The sequence below is a fragment of the Chenopodium album genome, chromosome 2, assembly GCF_948465745.1.
Source record: "Chenopodium album chromosome 2, dcCheAlbu1.1, whole genome shotgun sequence".
In the NCBI taxonomy this organism is placed as follows: Eukaryota; Viridiplantae; Streptophyta; class Magnoliopsida; order Caryophyllales; family Amaranthaceae; genus Chenopodium; species Chenopodium album.
The window spans coordinates 9,541,792-9,559,946 of NC_137835.1; the positions used below are offsets into that span (position 1 = coordinate 9,541,792).

General features: G+C 33.2%; 2 protein-coding genes across 2 annotated transcripts; both read left to right on the forward strand.

Annotated features, from left to right (window-relative positions):
- The first annotated feature begins 1,120 nt into the window (after nucleotides 1–1,120).
- On the forward strand, nucleotides 1,121–5,721 carry LOC145595592 (pto-interacting protein 1-like). The gene is made up of 7 exons (XM_081652009.1): nucleotides 1,121–2,340; nucleotides 2,688–2,935; nucleotides 3,036–3,162; nucleotides 3,719–3,974; nucleotides 4,494–4,626; nucleotides 4,719–4,805; nucleotides 4,956–5,721. Exons 1-7 carry the CDS (start codon nucleotides 2,055–2,057, stop codon nucleotides 5,079–5,081), a joined length of 1,263 nt encoding a protein of 420 aa, XP_081508135.1. The 5' UTR covers nucleotides 1,121–2,054; the 3' UTR covers nucleotides 5,082–5,721.
- A 3,360-nt stretch (nucleotides 5,722–9,081) lies between these two features.
- LOC145595600 (protein STAY-GREEN homolog, chloroplastic-like) lies at nucleotides 9,082–12,771 on the forward strand. The gene is made up of 4 exons (XM_081652017.1): nucleotides 9,082–9,546; nucleotides 9,710–9,880; nucleotides 10,190–10,357; nucleotides 12,051–12,771. Exons 1-4 carry the CDS (start codon nucleotides 9,415–9,417, stop codon nucleotides 12,456–12,458), a joined length of 879 nt encoding a protein of 292 aa, XP_081508143.1. The 5' UTR covers nucleotides 9,082–9,414; the 3' UTR covers nucleotides 12,459–12,771.
- Nucleotides 12,772–18,155: the final 5,384 nt, after the last annotated feature.

Consider the following 18,155-nt stretch of genomic DNA (forward strand, 5'->3'; position numbering starts at 1 on the left):
AATAAATATATTTTGTGTCAAATAAGTCTTCTCTCTTCACTCACTCAAATTACATGCCAACACACATACATGCTTAAACACATAAGCTCACCCTTTTTTACTTTAATTACAACTGAATAAGTTTTTTTTTTTTTTTTTTTTTGACAAAGATACAACTGAATAAGTTAATAAAGTATGATTGCCTTAATTACAAAGGCACTTGAGAGTAGAGAGGTGGGTAAGGAATCTCTACCTTCAAGTACCTTCACTTGGGAGGATTCGAATCCCAAACCTTTAAATAAGAGTCTTACCAAGTCAGCCAACACTTTATTGGTTATAATACATTAATACTTGTATGTAATTAGTATATTAGTACTTTGTACTTCCATACAAGATTACAAAAGTACCTTCATCAATAAAATTTCTCTAACCAGTTCATTAATGAAATTTTAATCCTTTTCTATCTATTTCAATTCCCATCCTAATACTTTGCCCTTCTTGGTAACATTGTGTTGGAACTTGGGAATAGATGGGGTATAACCTTATAACACTATAACCATATAACCCTAAATATATTCCTACTCTTTATTCCCAAATCTGAGAAACAAATATGGGACTTTCCACCAATCCGGAATGAAAGTTCCATTCCAACTAAATTCCTAGGCCAGCCTCCATAGTTCTACACTTTTACGTGTACTTCATCCATTTCGTAATAATCACAACATTTTTAATTTTCTAAATTAAGAAAGTACTAATTAACAAACATCGATGGCTTCCGAACTCCTAACCTTGATAATTTTATATACCACTTACCTTGCTCAGTTAACAGCTCAAGGGGTATATTTATAATTTTATATTTACTTTTTTGTTTTATTATCATTTTATAATACAATTTTTTTTTTATTTTCATATTTACCCCTTGATAAGTTTATAGTGTTAGGAAAGGGAAGTTAGTGACTTAGGAGTTAGGAATTTCCCTTCTCAATTCTCACTTTGGCTATCTCTCGAGCTTTTAACGATTCCCAGGTAATTTCAAGCCAATCTGTAGTAATTTTGCTTCTATATTTATTTTTATCGATTTTAATGATCAAAGTTATGCATTTTGTAATAGTATAACTCCGCATGCTGTCGTCTGTGAATTGTGATATATCATTATACATTTATACTATAGTGTAGGGTTCATAGAATATGGAGTATGTTCTAGTTTCCTAATTGTCTACTTTATTCATTTCAATTAGTATATATATTTTTGAGGGATTAGTTTAAAATCAGGGGAAACAGTGGAATTCGGTGTTAATTTATGCAGTACTTATTTTAAAGTTGATTGATAAAATTGTGTTGATATTTGTTATGTTATAATAGTTGCAATGATGGTATTACAAATTGTATAGAAAGAGGGGTTTTGGACTTTTGGTGGTGGTGTTTGCTTTTGGTGGGGTTGTGTAAGGATTTAGGAAATGGAAAAAAAAAAAAAAAAAAAAAAAAAAAAAAAAAAAAAAAGAGATGTTGATGGTAGTATTGGGCGGTGGTGCTCGAATTAAGGACAAAAATTAGGGAAAGATAAAAGATTAGTAGATAGGAGACTTAAGATGGTGGTTGGAGACGGTTGGCGGGGTCCCGAAGGGGAGGGGTGGCTATGGTGTTTTAGGATTTGAGAGTAGAAAAGGGATAATGATTATTGACAAAGGGAAAGGGGTTGGAAAAACCTAAGGGATAAGGAATCAAGTAATCAAAGAATGACAAAGAAAAATGTTAAACAAACAACCCCAATGGGAATAAAGTATGTTAATTCTCTTACCCACTACCCCAATCTAACAGCCCCTTAATGCGACTCGTAGAACTACTTGTAACCGGTGGCGGTGTATATATTGATTTGTTCCCTTTTTCTCTTTGTACTTCCCCTTTACCTTTGAATGCTTGATCCATAAGGTCTTTGTTGATGCTGTAACCAAAAATTGATAAATTCTATTCATCTATCATTTTTATTACAAGTATTATTTTCTGTTCGAAATTACATCTCTTTGTAACCTTAGATCTTCAATTTGATTTGTTCAACTTATAATATCCTTGGAATAATGGATGGTTTGGCTGAAAAAGTTGTTGATGGGGTTAGTAATTCTGGAGTTGTGGCTCTTGTATCAGGGGATGGCACTACTAATTCTGAGGTTTCAGGTCCTGAACTGGATGTCGTACCTGCTGGAATTGATATTGAGGGTCTTGATTCAGAAAGTGAGGTTCCCGTTCCTTCTATTCTCGAAACCCAGATTGACCTTGAAGGTCTTGACACTCCAGACCATGATGATTGGGAAAGTAATCTGGACATACAGCTCAATTCCCCCGACCTTCACTCTGTTTCTGATGGTATTATTTAAAATCCTAACCCACTATTTTTAGTGATTACTTAATAAACTATGATTAACCAATTGTTCATGAGTGCCTTGCTTTGGATGTTGTGAAAGCATTTGATTTCATAGCTTTAGAACTCTGCTGATAGTCTTAAAGGTACTCTGTGTATCATGCTGAATAGAATAGGTCTGTGTGCTGTTAATACATATGCATGTCAGCATGTGTGCCTGTCTGTGTTTGATTTGAAGTTCTTGATGTCAGAAATCTTGATTTAATTGTGGTGACGCATCCTTGGTTTATTTTGATTTTCATATGCTGTTGGTTTCTGAGTTTTAAAAGTAAGAATTTATTAAATTTTGTAGGGAGAGATGGAAATGATCAGTTAGTTGATGATGAACCTAGCAAGCCGCCAGTGGAAGTCCAGCCTATAGTTGTACTGCAAATTTCTGTGGATGAACTACGGGACGCTACAGAAAACTACAGCTCCAATGCTTTAATAGGGGAAGGCCCATATGGTAGCGTGTATTATGGTAAGCTTAAAAATGGGCGTGCAGCAGCTATAAAAAAACTGGATGCTAGCAAACAACCAGATGACGAATTTTTATCCCAGGTTTACAACCTTTGAAATCATATTGAAATTATTGATATACTAAAGTGCTATTTTTACCTTAGAAAACTGAGGTGCTTATTTTATCGTTTTTTATTTGCAGGTTTCTTTGGTTTCAAGGCTAAAACATGAAAATTTTATTGAATTGCTTGGTTACTGTGTTGATGACAACCTACATATTCTTGCTTATGAGTTTGCGTCCAATGGAACTCTTCATGACATTCTTCACGGTAAGCTGGAATTTGTGGTGTTTGGAGCCTAGAGGCCTTTAATTTCCTTTATTTTCCATTGTCCCTTTTTTCTTATTAGTTATTACTAGTGTCTTTTGTCCAGATTGATTGATATTTTCTTTATGCAAGAATTTTTTGGCCTTATCTAAGCTTTGGACCTTCTATCTTTTGGTTTTTATGAATAAGATGGATGAAAAGTTTCGATGCTTTTCACATCATCTCATGTAAGGACTAAGGACTACTAAATGATATTAATTATTTACTTACTGCAGGTTTTCATTATATGGTGATACATGGTTCTTTTTTCACTAATTTGTTCAATATCTAATCGCTGCAAGAAACGTGAACTGTTAGCTGTTAATCTATTATGCTATGTGAGTTTGAATAATCTGTGCATATTAGTGAAGTCTTTTTAATTTGATTTGTATACTTGTAGTTAAGCCATTGAAATTGGTCATGTACTCATGTGTATTCAGAGAGACCTTTTGTTTTAATCTCTTGGAAGTGATAATTTGTTTTCGTCAGTTTTTACTTACTCCTGTTATATTTTGTCTAGGGAAGAAGGGTGTTGAAGGAGCACAACCTGGGCCTGTGTTGTCGTGGGCACAACGTGTTAAAATTGCAGTAGGTGCTGCCAGGGGGCTTGAGTTTTTGCATGCGAAGGCAGCTCCCCCCATTTTTCATCGTGATATTAAGTCTAGTAATATACTGCTCTTTGATGATGATGTTGCTAAGATTGGTGATTTTGATCTGTCACATAATGCTCCGGATATGGAAGCACAACTTCATTCTTGTGGCTATCATGGACCAGAGTAACGATTCTTTGCTCCTTATTTACCTCTATTTGGAAATACTCAGCATGTTCGGGGATTTCTTATAACCATAAATGACATTCAAAATGATTTTATTTCATCTTTCTGCAATCAAGGAAATATTATGGCTGACCATGGCACACTAATGTGGTGTGGAATGGAGTAGTTACTTAAATTAAAGTATCACACTAGTATAATAATAGTTTATGAATGGCCTTGGATAGTTTTAACACCGGACCACTGGCATATTCTTGTGGTAGTTCTGTGACTTAATTTTCTTGACAACTCTGTAGAGGCAAAACAACATAAATAACCCTAGTGTCTTGAGGGCGTCATGACACACGTTACTGGAGGGGTGTTTACGAAACTAGACTCTACTCTCTGGGAGTACTATTATGATTAGTCATAGGATGGAGTACCTTTAGATTTTATTAGCTTTCTATCCAATTAGAAGATTCACTCGAACTATTTTGCCTTCAATCTGATTATTGTTCATGTGGAATTGATTCATGTCCATAGGTATGAGATGACAGGGCAGCTTAATGGCAAGAGCGATGTGTACAGTTTTGGAGTTGTCTTGCTTGAGCTTCTCACTGGTCGGAAACCTGTTGATTATACCTTACCTCGTGGACAGCAAAGTCTGGTGACATGGGTACTTGTTATTTTGCTCTGTTTAGTGGTATATTTTTGGTACAAATGACTAGGATTTGCTCCTAACACAGTGCATATACTTTATGATGTCAGGCTAGACCCAAACTCAGTGAAGACAAAGTCGAGCAGTGTGTTGATCCGAGACTCGATGGAGAATATCGTGGCAGAGGTGTTGCCAAGGTTTGGATAATTCTTTCTTTTAGGTTTGGATACCAATTCGTTGGTGGTTGTTAAATGACATGCTCTCTCTTTGTTCAAGTAAATTTTGCTGACAAATGAAACAATACTAGAATCTATGCTAATACATTGGATCATTAATTCATTATGCAGATGGCTGCAATTGCTGAATTGTGCTTAAATCCTGAACCTGATTTTCGGGTAAACATGAGCATTGTTGTCATTGCACTCCAACCTTTGTTAAATGCTGCGCCATACATAGCCAGCCAGACATGTTAAGGTGTATGTGCAGTTGGGTTGGGACAAATGCCAGTCTTCCTTTTACTTTTTTTTTTTTTTTTTTTTTTACCTCTGGAAAGATGTGTATTTGAGTAGCATGGGTCAACACTCAAAAGTCAACCTCATCTTTGAGCTATCTGTAATTCTGTATAGGGTTGTTTTGGGTTTGTTGTACTGTATTGGTTAGACGGTTATTTTGATACGTGAGTGATCGGGTTGCAGAGGACCCTTGGCGTGCAAGGGAAGTTACTAGGCTTAATCCTAGTCTAATCAGGGTAAGTCATACCGTTTTAATGTTTTTTTTCAGTAGTCCTACACGGTTTTACTAGTCCTTAAGGATTGGATTTTACGTGTAGGAAAAAAAAAGTATATTATCATAAGGAGTCCTAGTCTAATGAGGTTATACTAAGCGCCTTAGGATGTGTATTTGTGTTTGATTGAGATTAATAAATTAAAGTTTTGTAATAAAATCTACGAAAGTAGGTGAGATGCTTATTAGTCCAGCCTGGTGTAATAAGTCAATTGCTTATTTATTTATTACAAAACTTTAATTTATTAAGCACTATTGTTTTTGTAGATGTTATTTGCTCTGGGAATATGTGGGTGTATGAAGATTATGATAGTGTTCCCCGAGCACAATTAATAATTGGACATAGATATAATCATATGATTCATATGCTTGATATGTGGCATTGTGGCATTGTGGCAGTATATTGATTTTTGAAGAATAAGGTTGAACAAGTAGCAATTAATAGTGTGTTTGGATTAAGAAAGGGGACGGAAAAGAAGGGGAGGGAAGAATGATGAGTTTTCCTTTCAATTATCTCCATTGATGGAGGGATCAATTTCTAATAATTTAATCTCTCAATTTTGCTCCTTTTCAATTCTCCTTGTTCCTCATTTGTTATCCAAATGAAAGATATCTCATATTTCCATTTCACTTCTCTTCTTGTCCCTCTATTTCCTTTAATCCAAACACACCTTAAATTTACAACATGTTTTTGAGATTTTAAGCTAATTGATTGCTTAAGTTAATTAAGGGTTTGGTTACGTGTTGGTATTATAACTAAGATTTAACCTATTAAACCAGATAAGATAATATGCATGCAAGTATTTCAGCTAATGGTTCTCATAACATATATGGTATTACTTTGTATTTGCTATCATTAGTTTAAATCACTACTCTGTGTTCATTTAAAATATCACATATCATTTTTTGACACATATCATTTTAAATATCACATGTCATTACTGGTTAGTCATAAACAATACATTAATTATATACATTCCAAATAATTGGCAAAGTTCATTTACTCAACATTATTATTTAGGAAAATTAGAGTATGAGATCAAATTACAATTATGATTTGGAAATTAGTTCCAACAAATATTTTAGATAAATATGCAATTTAGCACGTTTATGAAATAATTGAGTGTTGTTTCAAAAAAAACAAAAAATGAAATAATTGAGTGTTGATATGATGCTGTCATTGGGCAATTGGCCTTTTTGAGCTGGAAAAGGCTTGTAATGGTGGCATGGCCTGCTCACTCGGGAGTCGGGACATTTCATATCTGACTAATCTGAGGCTCAGAGCAAATATAATGCACTAGATTTAAGATGTAGGCCCTGTATATGGGACGCTACCACAAGTCCTTCACAAAATAAACGTGCTGTAGTCTTGTTACTTAACAGTCAAAATCAATTCTATATTATTATTGTCGTCTATCATAGTATATTAACCAATAATATGAATTATTTATCAGTAGAGTGCTAGCTCACTAGGTAAGTTTCTTATCTCAGAATAGATAATATGAGTTTGGGTTCGAATCTTAGGGCCTGTTCTCATTGACTGAACTGAACTGAATATTTTATAAGAGAATTAAATTAGGAGCTGAACTGAACTGAATTGAACTGAATTTTAACGTATGAGAACAGACCCTTAGTGAGGGTGCTTTGGGTGAGGTTAGGATTTCTTAACCCTTCCCTCTATTTCGAGTGATTGGCTCGCAAATACTGAACCAAAAAAACCGTGATGGTTGAACTCTAATCAGAGTCTTCCTTACCTTACTTTCGTTTAGAAATCCCATCTTTAATAATCAACATATTTATGCATTTGATGCATATTATCATGAGGAAGTATATTGCATTGCGTTCTAAATCTTGGATTAAAAAGGCACTATGATAGGATTATGGTTATGAATCTTATGAGATAGTTGGCTAGTCGGCTAGACTAGTTCGCTAGTTCTCCGACTTTCAGACGTGAGATCAAGTTCAAATCTCTCTAAGCTCATTCTCCTCTTAGGATGAAGCTTTTCCTTACTAATTATAATAATAATATTTAGGAGAAGTATTATACACATACCCTTAGCTTGCTTGAGGATTAACCTTGTTGCACTTGAAAATTGATATGATTGAAATATTCACTTATAGAGGCGGATCTTGACCGAAAATATTTGAGGGGATGTGATTTAAATATTTTATCTCTTGCTCAAAACTATTCACTATACCCTATATATATATTTTATAAGTAAATACAGGTTATTTAAATTCATTAATTAATTAATTACAATAATTTACAGGAGGCCTGACCCCAAATGGCTCCGGTGGAAGGTCCCCTTTGCTTATAGCACGCATGTGACTTAGTTGATATTGTTATTTCAAGGTAGTAGACTAAGCTAGTATTGGTGAGAGTTGAGTAAATACCCATCCTAACAATTTCATACAAAGAATTGTGCATTGTTTATTTTACTTTAGATAGATGAATAGAATGAACACAATAGGAGAAGGGGATGGGTAAATTGATTTGTTGAACTTGCTTGAACTTGGATTGAGTAGTAAGATTAAGGAAAATATGTTGTGTTATAATGAGTAGTAAAGAAGTCAGGATTACGTGAAATTGACTATAAACACTTAAACATAAAAGTATTGCTGAATATAACAAGTCACAAGGCAATCTATTAAGGGGGTGTTTGGTTCATTATATTAGAATGGATTGAAATGGAATCTCATAATATAATAGAGGGTTATGGATTTTAAAATCCATACTAACCTAAAGTTGTTTGGTTTAATGTTTGAATGGATTGTATTCTTCATTAATAGAATGGATTGTGAATCTTAAAGGAAAAGGCGGGTATGAGATTTTATAGGTGTGGGATGGAATTGGAATCCCTTGGGTACGAGATTCTATTACTAAAAAAAAAACTCAACCAAACAAAAAAAAATAGAAGGAATGGATTCTAATCCCATTCCAATCCATTCCAAGCAAAAGAAGGTGAATTTTGAATCCTTCCATTTCCTCTAGTTCTACTCCTTATTGACCTATTTATTATAATATCTAATTAAATGTTATTTTCTTTACCCTTAAAAAACTTAAACATTGTAGTATTATTACTCCTTTCGTTTTTAAATATTGTAAAAATTTTCCAAATAAAGAAATAGATCAAGTATTTAAAAACGGTTGGAAATGGAAAGTGATTCAAGTATTTAAAAACGAAGAGAGTAAAAATTTGATGTACTTGTGTAGTTTTGTTTTTCCTGTAAGTAAGTCAAATGATTTTTTCGTGAAGGGTGGATTCATTTATATAGAAAACCGTTGAAGCTTACAAATTGACGTTTATCTCCTATAATCTAGGAATGATCAGCGATCATCACAGTCGTAGTCATCAAAAATTTTGTTCTATTGAAACCTCATATTTAATTCAATTACCTAGCAACATTCTTTAAACCCGAACTCGAAAAATTTATTCATCCAAATCCAACACAAAAAATGAGTTAAATCTTTACTTAAATGACATTCATTTCAAAACTCCAAGATAGAAAATCCTCTCAAATATACTACGTATGAGAGGAGGAAGCACATACCGCCGTTATATAATTGGTCCAAAATGTCCCCAAAATTTCCAATCAATACAAAAATTAAAATAGAAACACGTGTAAATTACATTTCACTTTCAATTACTAGCAACTTCAAGCAATTTCCTTTTTTCCCGGTAGAACTAAGCAACTAACCCCAAATTTGTGAATCAACTCTCTACACGCTTTTCTTTATCTCTCCTCCTTTGAAAAAAGTGGAAAACAAACCTTCAAAGTTTTCCAAAAAATTATAATTAAAACTCTTAAGCAAAGAAAAATACTCAATTACTCAAAGTATCTTCTTTTTCCTTCTTTCTTTTTCTTTTTCTTTTCTTTCTAGTCTTTGGTAGACTACTCTTGTTACATATAAAATCTTGTTCAAATTCCTAGATTATTGGACCTTCTAATTCATTAATTAATACAAATACAGAAGTAATTAATTGATTTATTAATACTTCTGTAGTTACTAATTTTTGAGTGATGGCCACTTTAACTGCTTCTATGTTACTGCCATCAAAGCTCAAACCTTCATTTCCTGAGGATAAATCCTCTCTTTTTAATTTCAGAAGTAGCAGATCTTCTTCATCCAAGAGAAGCCAATCTCTTTCCCCTGTAAGTAACTCTATCTGTTTATTACTCGAGTCGGGTTTTGAAATTAATTGTCACGTTGATGGTATAATTTCAACATGTAACGTGACAACTGATTTCGGACCGTGGGATTATATATGGCCACATGGGTATTGATTTGTGTGTTATTTTATTTTGTTGAGATTAGGTGATGAGATTATTTGGGCCAGCAATATTTGAAGCATCAAAATTGAAGGTATTGTTTTTAGGAGTTGATAAAGAGAAACACCCAAAATTGCCAAGAACTTATACTCGTACTCATAGTGATATCACCTCCAAACTCACTTTGGCTATCTCTCAAACTATTAACAATTCCCAGGTAATTTCTAATTTCTATTCTTTTTATTTCAATCATTTTATAATTTTATTATATTTAAAAGATATTAATGATCAACGTTATGCATTTGGTAAAAGTAAAAAGCGACACGTAACTAATTAACTATTATTCTTGAGCACATGAGTTTTTCTAGGTTAGGTAGAATAAATTTAGTTTCATAATAGTCTAGTTTATTCATTGAATTAGTATTTTTTGAATAAATCAGGGGAAACAGGGGATTTTAATTTGGTGTTAATTTATGATTTTTTTTTTATTAATAAAAGTGTTAATATTTGGTTTTTTTGTTAATAGTTGCAAGGATGGTATAACAAATTGTATAGAGATGAAGTGGTGGCAGAATGGAAGAAAGTAAAAGGGAAGATGTCACTACATGTTCATTGTCACATAAGTGGTGGTCATTTCTTATTAGATTTATGTGCTCCTTTGCGTTACTACATCTTTTGCAAGGAACTCCCTGTGGTAAGATTATTACTCTGTCTTCCTTCCTCTTATTTCGCGAGGATGTTTTAAGTGAGATCGTCTCATACGAAGTACTTATTAATAGTCGTACTCGTACATACTTCTACTCTTTTGAAAAATTAGTGTAAATTCAATTAGGTTTTAAATGAGATCATTTCAAAACGTGTTAGAAATTATATAGTACTATATAGAAAGAGTCACTTTATTAGTCTAATCTCAAGTCTTATGCTGCTAATTAGGCGACTGGCTTTTCAATTTGCTAAGGAGCATTAGACAAACTTGTTAAGTTATTATACGGAATATTTTTTCAATTTGTACAAATCATATCTGAAATAGATTTTGATATGTGAAAAATAAGAACAAATTTTTACCAAAAAAAGAAAAATATAAACAAATGACATTTGTTACGTATCTAATACCCTATTAATCACATTAGGTTAGAGTCTGACTAATAGTTCTTTTAATCAAGTGTTGATGGTTGAAGAAGGCTATTCAATGTTTGTTTGATTGACATAATATAAGGAAATGAAGAGCGAAAACCTCTTTAATTATAAGAATGAGAAGTTATTTGGTTCACAACACCTTAAGTAGTTTCACAACATTATACTTTTTCCAAATAGGAGAATGTTAATTAGCTTACTTTATATAAGTGAAATTTATCTCTCATATTTAACCAAATAACATTTATACTCATTATTAGTTATTACTTGTAAAATAAAATAGTTAATTTCCCATGTGCAAAAATGGTTGAACAGGAAAGTATATTTGAGTAGTGAGTACATTGTCAACTATGTCAAGAACCAGGAGTGTAGCTATCCTCTTACCCCACTTCCATATTTGAACATCTGAGATTTTTATTTGTGGCCATCTTCAAACTAGCCTCATATTTTTATTTTTATTTCTTTTTTTCATCTTTTTTCTATTTGGGAGTATTTGAGAGTGGGCCTACATTTTAGAAATAATTTTTCTTACTTGTATACCAAATACGTGAAATACCTAATGATGTAATGTACGGAGTAATGAAATAATTCAAATTAAGGAATGAGCTGCTACAAAAATCATCAATGTACTCAGTACATTCTTTAACAACGAATGCACGTAAATTGGAGAGTTTGATTACATTTAAGTTGAAGTAAACTACCACAAATGCTTTTGTGCACAAAATCGTTATTCAATTTCAATATAGTTTACTTTGAGATAATGGGTACTTTGATTAAATTGTTCATTTCTTGTATTTGAGAGTAAGTCCAATATAAACTCTTTGAAAGTGAGCTAATAAAGTTGCACTCTTGCATAATAATTTAAGACGTGACACCTACCTCTAACCCATATTAGGAGAAATAATTAACCATAATTATTGTTAGGTTACGTACAGGAGTTACAATGCTAGTTTTCAAGAGTATTAACTATTGAATTAGGGTCATACAATATGATGAATGCAACTTTGTCAGATCCGGAAATGGAACAACAATAATACTCGTATTTGTGGAAACCCTTATTTAAGCTTATTTGAATTTATTTTTGACACACGAAAGCTCATTTTTAGTTTTGAATTAGACTACTACTGTATGAAACTCGTTATCTGAACATATTTTTCCGAAGACCTTACATGAAAAGAATGGAGTATAAGAAAAAATAACTTAAGTCCAAATATGTTGCTAAACAACATGAGATGTGGTGTTGAAATGGACAGGTACTGAATGCATTCGTGCATGGGGATGAAAATTTGTTCAACAACAACCCAGAACTACAAGAAGCAACTGTATGGGTGTATTTCCATTCAAGCATCCCTGAGTTCAACAAAGTCGAGTGCTGGGGCCCACTCAAGGACGCACTGGACCCCACTTCGAAGAACACGAAGAAGATGATGATGATAAACAAGCAAGGTGACGACGTTGATGATGAGGAGAAAGACGAAGAAGAGCCTTCAATAACAAGCAACTCGAAATGGGACATGTTAGAGCCTTGCACGGAACCATGTAGGTGTTGCTTTCCACCAACTAGTTTGATCCCTTGGACTCCTTCACTATCACATGAGCAACCTCAGCTAGATCAAGAACTTACCGGAGACGTCTCGATCCCCCCCACCGGGACCCGGTGATTGGTAAATATTGTATGCTTGGGTTGAAGCAACACCAAATATATGATTACAACCATGATTTATTTTGTATATAACACATACAAGTAGAAAACTCAATTATCTTAGGTAATTTAATTGTACTTATATTAAATTAGTCGAAAATTCGGGTGGACAAAGGAGCTTCCTTGTATCGGATGATCTGATGTTGGAGGTTTGTATGTATTTGTGACCTTGTCAAGATCACCTCGCTCTCACTCCAATGTTAAGGGGTTGAAAGGATTGAATTCATGGACTTTAATTTTGTACATACACGTTGATTTGTTTTGGTGAACAACTGGTACGTGTAATATATATTGTGACTAATAGGAGTTATCTTGTTTAAATTAAAGACTCCTATTGTTACACAACACATAATATGGAGTATGCCACATTTGATTTTGGTTAGGGGAGAATTTTCAACAAGTTTAAGTTTGAATGTTATTTCTATAATTCATTAATTAAAGTTCTTAGATCTCTTATTTACCTATGTAAGTAATTAAGTACCGGTATTATGAGGAATATTATATTTTATTTTACTTAGAATTATGGAGTACAATTTTTTGCAACACATCAAATATTTTTATTTAATTTTTGTGATTTGTAATAGTTAGTGGTGCGTTCTATTCGCCCGATTTTACTTATCCGAACATATCTGAACTTACTAGTCTTTATTAGAACTTATTTTAGTTATAAATTAAATTTGATGAGTAGCCCTGATTAACCATTATCACAACTTATTTGAACTAATCTAAACTCATTTTTCCTAAACTTATATGAACTTTTTAACCCTTATTTGAATTTATTAACCCTGAAATAAGTGGAAATAAAGTGAACTGAACAGGGCCGGCCCTGCCGTGTTCACTTTATTTCCACTTATTTAAGGAAAAATAAGTTCAGAAAAGGGTTAATAAGTTCATATAAGATAAGTTCGGGAAAAATAAGTTCAAATAAGTTGTGATAAGGGTTAATCAAGGCTACTCAAGTTCAATTTATAGCTAAAATAAGTTCTTATAATGGCTAATAAGTTCAGATAAGTTCATATAACCAAAAATCAAATGAATAGAACACATCAAAGTTTGGGGGTTTTGATATGGTAGACTATACTTCATTCAGAAAATGAAAGATGTATTGATAATTTATTGTACAAAAAAATTTATTTGAATTGTATACTATGATATCATCAATCAAAGATTCAATCAAGAGTTTTTTTAATTCATGATAACCTATCAAATCAAAATAGACTATATATAAACCTAAAATTGTAAGGCAAAAACTAATGAGCGCCCCCTGGGCGTTAGATAAGAGAATGAAAGTGGAAATATTAGAGTAAAATTAACATTAATTACACCGAACGACGAGTGATTTTGTCATGCATTCCTAACTTAATACCATTTCAACCAATATAATTTTTCCTTATCTAACGCCCCGGGACGCTCGTTAGTAACATCCAAATTGTAATAATAATCATCAAGTTTAATCCGAAGTAATTGACAAATGACATTTAATAACGAGTAATGTCAAGAAGTGAAACTTCCCAAGTCTGTATTCATGTGACTATGTGAAACTTGTATAAGTTTATACACATCTAAATAAGAGGACTATAAAATAAACATACGGCCCATGTAAGCTATTTCAAAGTTAGCCTAAACCCAATATGTTCACTGCCCGTTAAGTTGAAGAGATGCAAACCACAAATTGTCCAACATTTATAAGCCTCTATTTATCTCCTTGATAAAGAGGGTGTTAATCAATGGCATAATGGTAAAATAAATTGAAAATAAAAAGAAAAAGGAAAAATAGATTTTTAAAATCTTATCTTTGCTTTAGGAGAATACTTTAAAGCTAAAGCTCCAACTCTTTATAATGGCCGTTACTTCACTTCCTTTCAAACAGGCGTATATGCGACACTAAAACTCTCTTCTTCTTCCCTCAAATTTCCAAATGAATCTATACTTAAGTGAGATTTTGAGACGAGTTTTTCTTACCCGCAGCAACACAAAGTTTCATATGTGGCTGGTCACACTGTGTGGCCGTGGTTACTTGGTCAGGGGTTACTCAATCAGTCAGGGATTACTCTATCAAAGGTTAATCGTTCAATCAGAGATTATTCGGTCGGAGGTTACTTGGTAAGTGGTTACCCAATCAGTGTTTTGGCGTATGTTAGCCGTCCACACTGAAAACACACTAGGTATTCACTTTTATTGGTTTATTATCCAAATATCAACTTATTATAACAAGTTAGCAAGGACACGTGTCGAAAAATAAAAAAGAAAAGAATAACATGCGGCAATCCCTTTCTCAAGTTCCACCTATAGGGTTTTAGGTAATATAAGCGGAATTGCATGAATAATATTCATAAGTACCTAAACAGGATCTACAAGCATAACACATAAAGAACACATAATTTTACCTTTAAATCGTGATTCCATGTGTGATCAAGCAAGAACAATAGGAGAACTAGAACCCCGAACGTAATTCCTCCACTTTGTCCACGGGCATGAATTGAACCTCCACTAATGCTAGTTAGTTGTGATTGAACCCTTTCAATCAACCTTCTATAGAGAGGAGAGGAACGAACTAACCACGAACAACAACCACCACCGTGCAATAGTAAGGGACCGACGACCGTACGGATGGGAGAGAGGAAAGGGGCGTGTGTGAGAAAGAGATATTAGGGTTAGGAAGTTTGGTTGCTTGCTTCACAATTCACTATATGGGTTAATTGTGCCTCATCATTAAAACCTAAGCAAGGACTCTATTTATAAATCCAATACATAATTAGATTCCATGTGAAGCTCAAACTCCTAATCCAATCCAATCTACTCTAGGTCTCTAGCCTTCCTACTCACATGACTTATCATTACCTCATTAGGCCCATTAATGGGCTTCATACTTGTTCAATCCAATACCCTTGTGTGTAACCTCATATAGGATCTATTTTATCGGAATTTGGACTATTTGACTAGTCCAAATATCATTTATCATATCTAGCAATAGACAATGACGACCAAAAAGAATAAACTAATTATCTCCATAATATTGATCATTGATATATTTAGTAATTGCACTTGACAAAGACATAAATCCTTCTCCACCACCCCCCAACAACCCCTCCCCGACCCCAAGCCATGCCCCTCGGAAACCGAGCTCCTTTCCCACCTCCACCCCAACCTCGAAATCGCCCCCCTTCCCAGCCCACCCATCAAAATCAGGCTCCCTCCCCACCCTCAAAACCGCCTCCACCTCCACCTGCCACCACTACCCTTGAAATCACCCCCACCCACCCCTAAACAACCCCTCCCTCCCCTTTCCCCTCTTCTTCCCTAGCCCCAAATTCCCTTTTTCTAGCCCCAACACCCTATTATGTCCCCTTCACAAAGCCCTAAAATGCTACTCCCCTCTGACTCTGACACCACCTCTGTTGGGTACACCTTAGTTGCAAAGTTTTGGTAGCAAATGACAACTTTATCCCTAACTGTATGAGTATAAAGTCAAATATACCCTTTGATATATCTCTCTCTTTATTTATAGTTTTATACCTAGGGAAGTTAAGAGTTATTTTTGAGGAGTTTTTTGTTTTTTGAATTAAAAAATTCACTTTTTTTTTATTTATTTTTTTAATTATAACATTATGACTAACGCAAAGTTTTAAATAGTTAAGTTGTATTTGTTAAAATATTGAAGTGACTTTTTTTTTTTTAAAAAAAATATAATCATTTACTTTATGTAGTAATACTACATTTGTTATTTTGCTAATATAATGTTCTTAATATTTGACATTTATTGTTTTTGCACAAGGATTAAAATAAATGAGAAAATTTTCAAAAAAATAAAATGAAAAAAAAAGGAAAAAAAAGAGAAGGTACATAAAAAAGTGGATAAAATAAGAAAGATAGCATAAAAAGGTGGATGAATGCAAGAAAAATAGTACAATACTAAATTAGACTCGTGAGATACACGGATTTAAAAAATTATTAGAAAATGAAATAAATTGAATCTATAATTTATTTCCCCGTAGCGTACATATTTATAAATTAGATCATAAAAATATATCATTCATTTTAAATTACTAAGTAACAAAATATAAAATTAAAAGTCAATCTGATCTAACCAAACCATATGCATACTTATTAATTAGTTCATTTTGGTATAACAAACATTCATATTATTTGGACATGACTTCATAGCTAGGTTGCTTGCACAATCCTTAGTAAAACACACACAAATAACAGTGAAACCTTTAAAAAAAATGATAAAAAAGTTGTAGTTACCTAAAATGTTTTAGCTCAATATCAATTTGTTTATTCCAAGTTTCCAACCAAAAAAAATATTTATTTATTTATTGACACAGTTAAAAGATTGAAATGAAAATGATTAAAATTAACCAATTTCTAAAAGAAAACTAAGAAAAATAAATGACATCTTAATTGCATTAGGCGGGAATTTTTTTTATGAGAGAGCGACATGTATACATTTTGAGGAGAGGATGATGTCAGCAAGGGCGAAGCTACATGGGGGGCGGGTGGAGGCCCGGCCCCCCATGGCCCAATTTTGTGGTTTATTATTTTAACTCTAGCCCCTATAAATATTTAGAATAAATAATATTCCTGTTACTTATTTGCATATATTAAAGGCTTGCTATAGTGGTTTGAATCTCATTGATTGGTGTTTAAGGTCCTAGGATCAAGCCTCCTAACTATCAAGACTAGTTTTTTTAAATTTTTTTTTCAAATCCCAATTACCGAGGGCTTCGTCATCGTTGATTTGTTTCACTACTCAATCCGTAATTCTATTTTATTTTCTTAATTTTTTAAAATAATTTGTAAAATTCTTCTTTATGTTACTATCAAGACTAGTTTTTTTTAATTTTTTTTTCAAATCCCAATTACCGAGGGCTTCGTCATCGTTGATTTGTTTCACTACTCAATCCGTAATTCTATTTTATTTTCTTAATTTTTTAAAATAATTTGTAAAATTCTTCTTTATGTTAATTGCTTTAAATACGTACTAGGATTAGTTTATTAAAGTGTTAGTCGGCCCCTAGTAATAGTTAATAGATGTTAAGAACGTTATGAAACAAAGATTTTTTCGTACTCCGTACATAATAAGTTTGGGCGGGAAATAAAGATTGTTCAAAAGCACAAAGAAATATCAAGACAAGAAGTGTTATTGTTTAAGCATAACTTGGCCTTACATTAATTTCGTCTTATCCTGAAACACAGCAGTTACAGCAGCAGCTCCTTTGCAGTAGACTGTAGACGCGAGTGATATGCGCGCTAAAGGGTGACATACAGTCATACACACACAGGCTGCTAGAATCTAGAAAGACTCTACTTGTAAGAGTCAGCCTTTAATTTTGTACTTGTATATTACACGATCAGCCACAAGGCCGCTAATATGGTTCCAATTTAATATTTAGTATACTTAATCACATGCTTGCTTGGCTGTCTAATTGCACACTGCTGCATTTCTGCGAGTGCAAGGTTCGTATTCTGCTACGCTGATTTTGTTCAGAGACATGTACAAATCTGCACAAGTTAATTAAGGGATTAAGCATCCTAAGCAAATAGTTACTGAGTAACATGCCAAAAAAAAAAAAAAAAAAAAAAAAAAAAAAAAAAAAGTCAAAACCGTTCATATCTAGACTTTGTTTTTTTCATCTGACATAAAGTGTTCTAC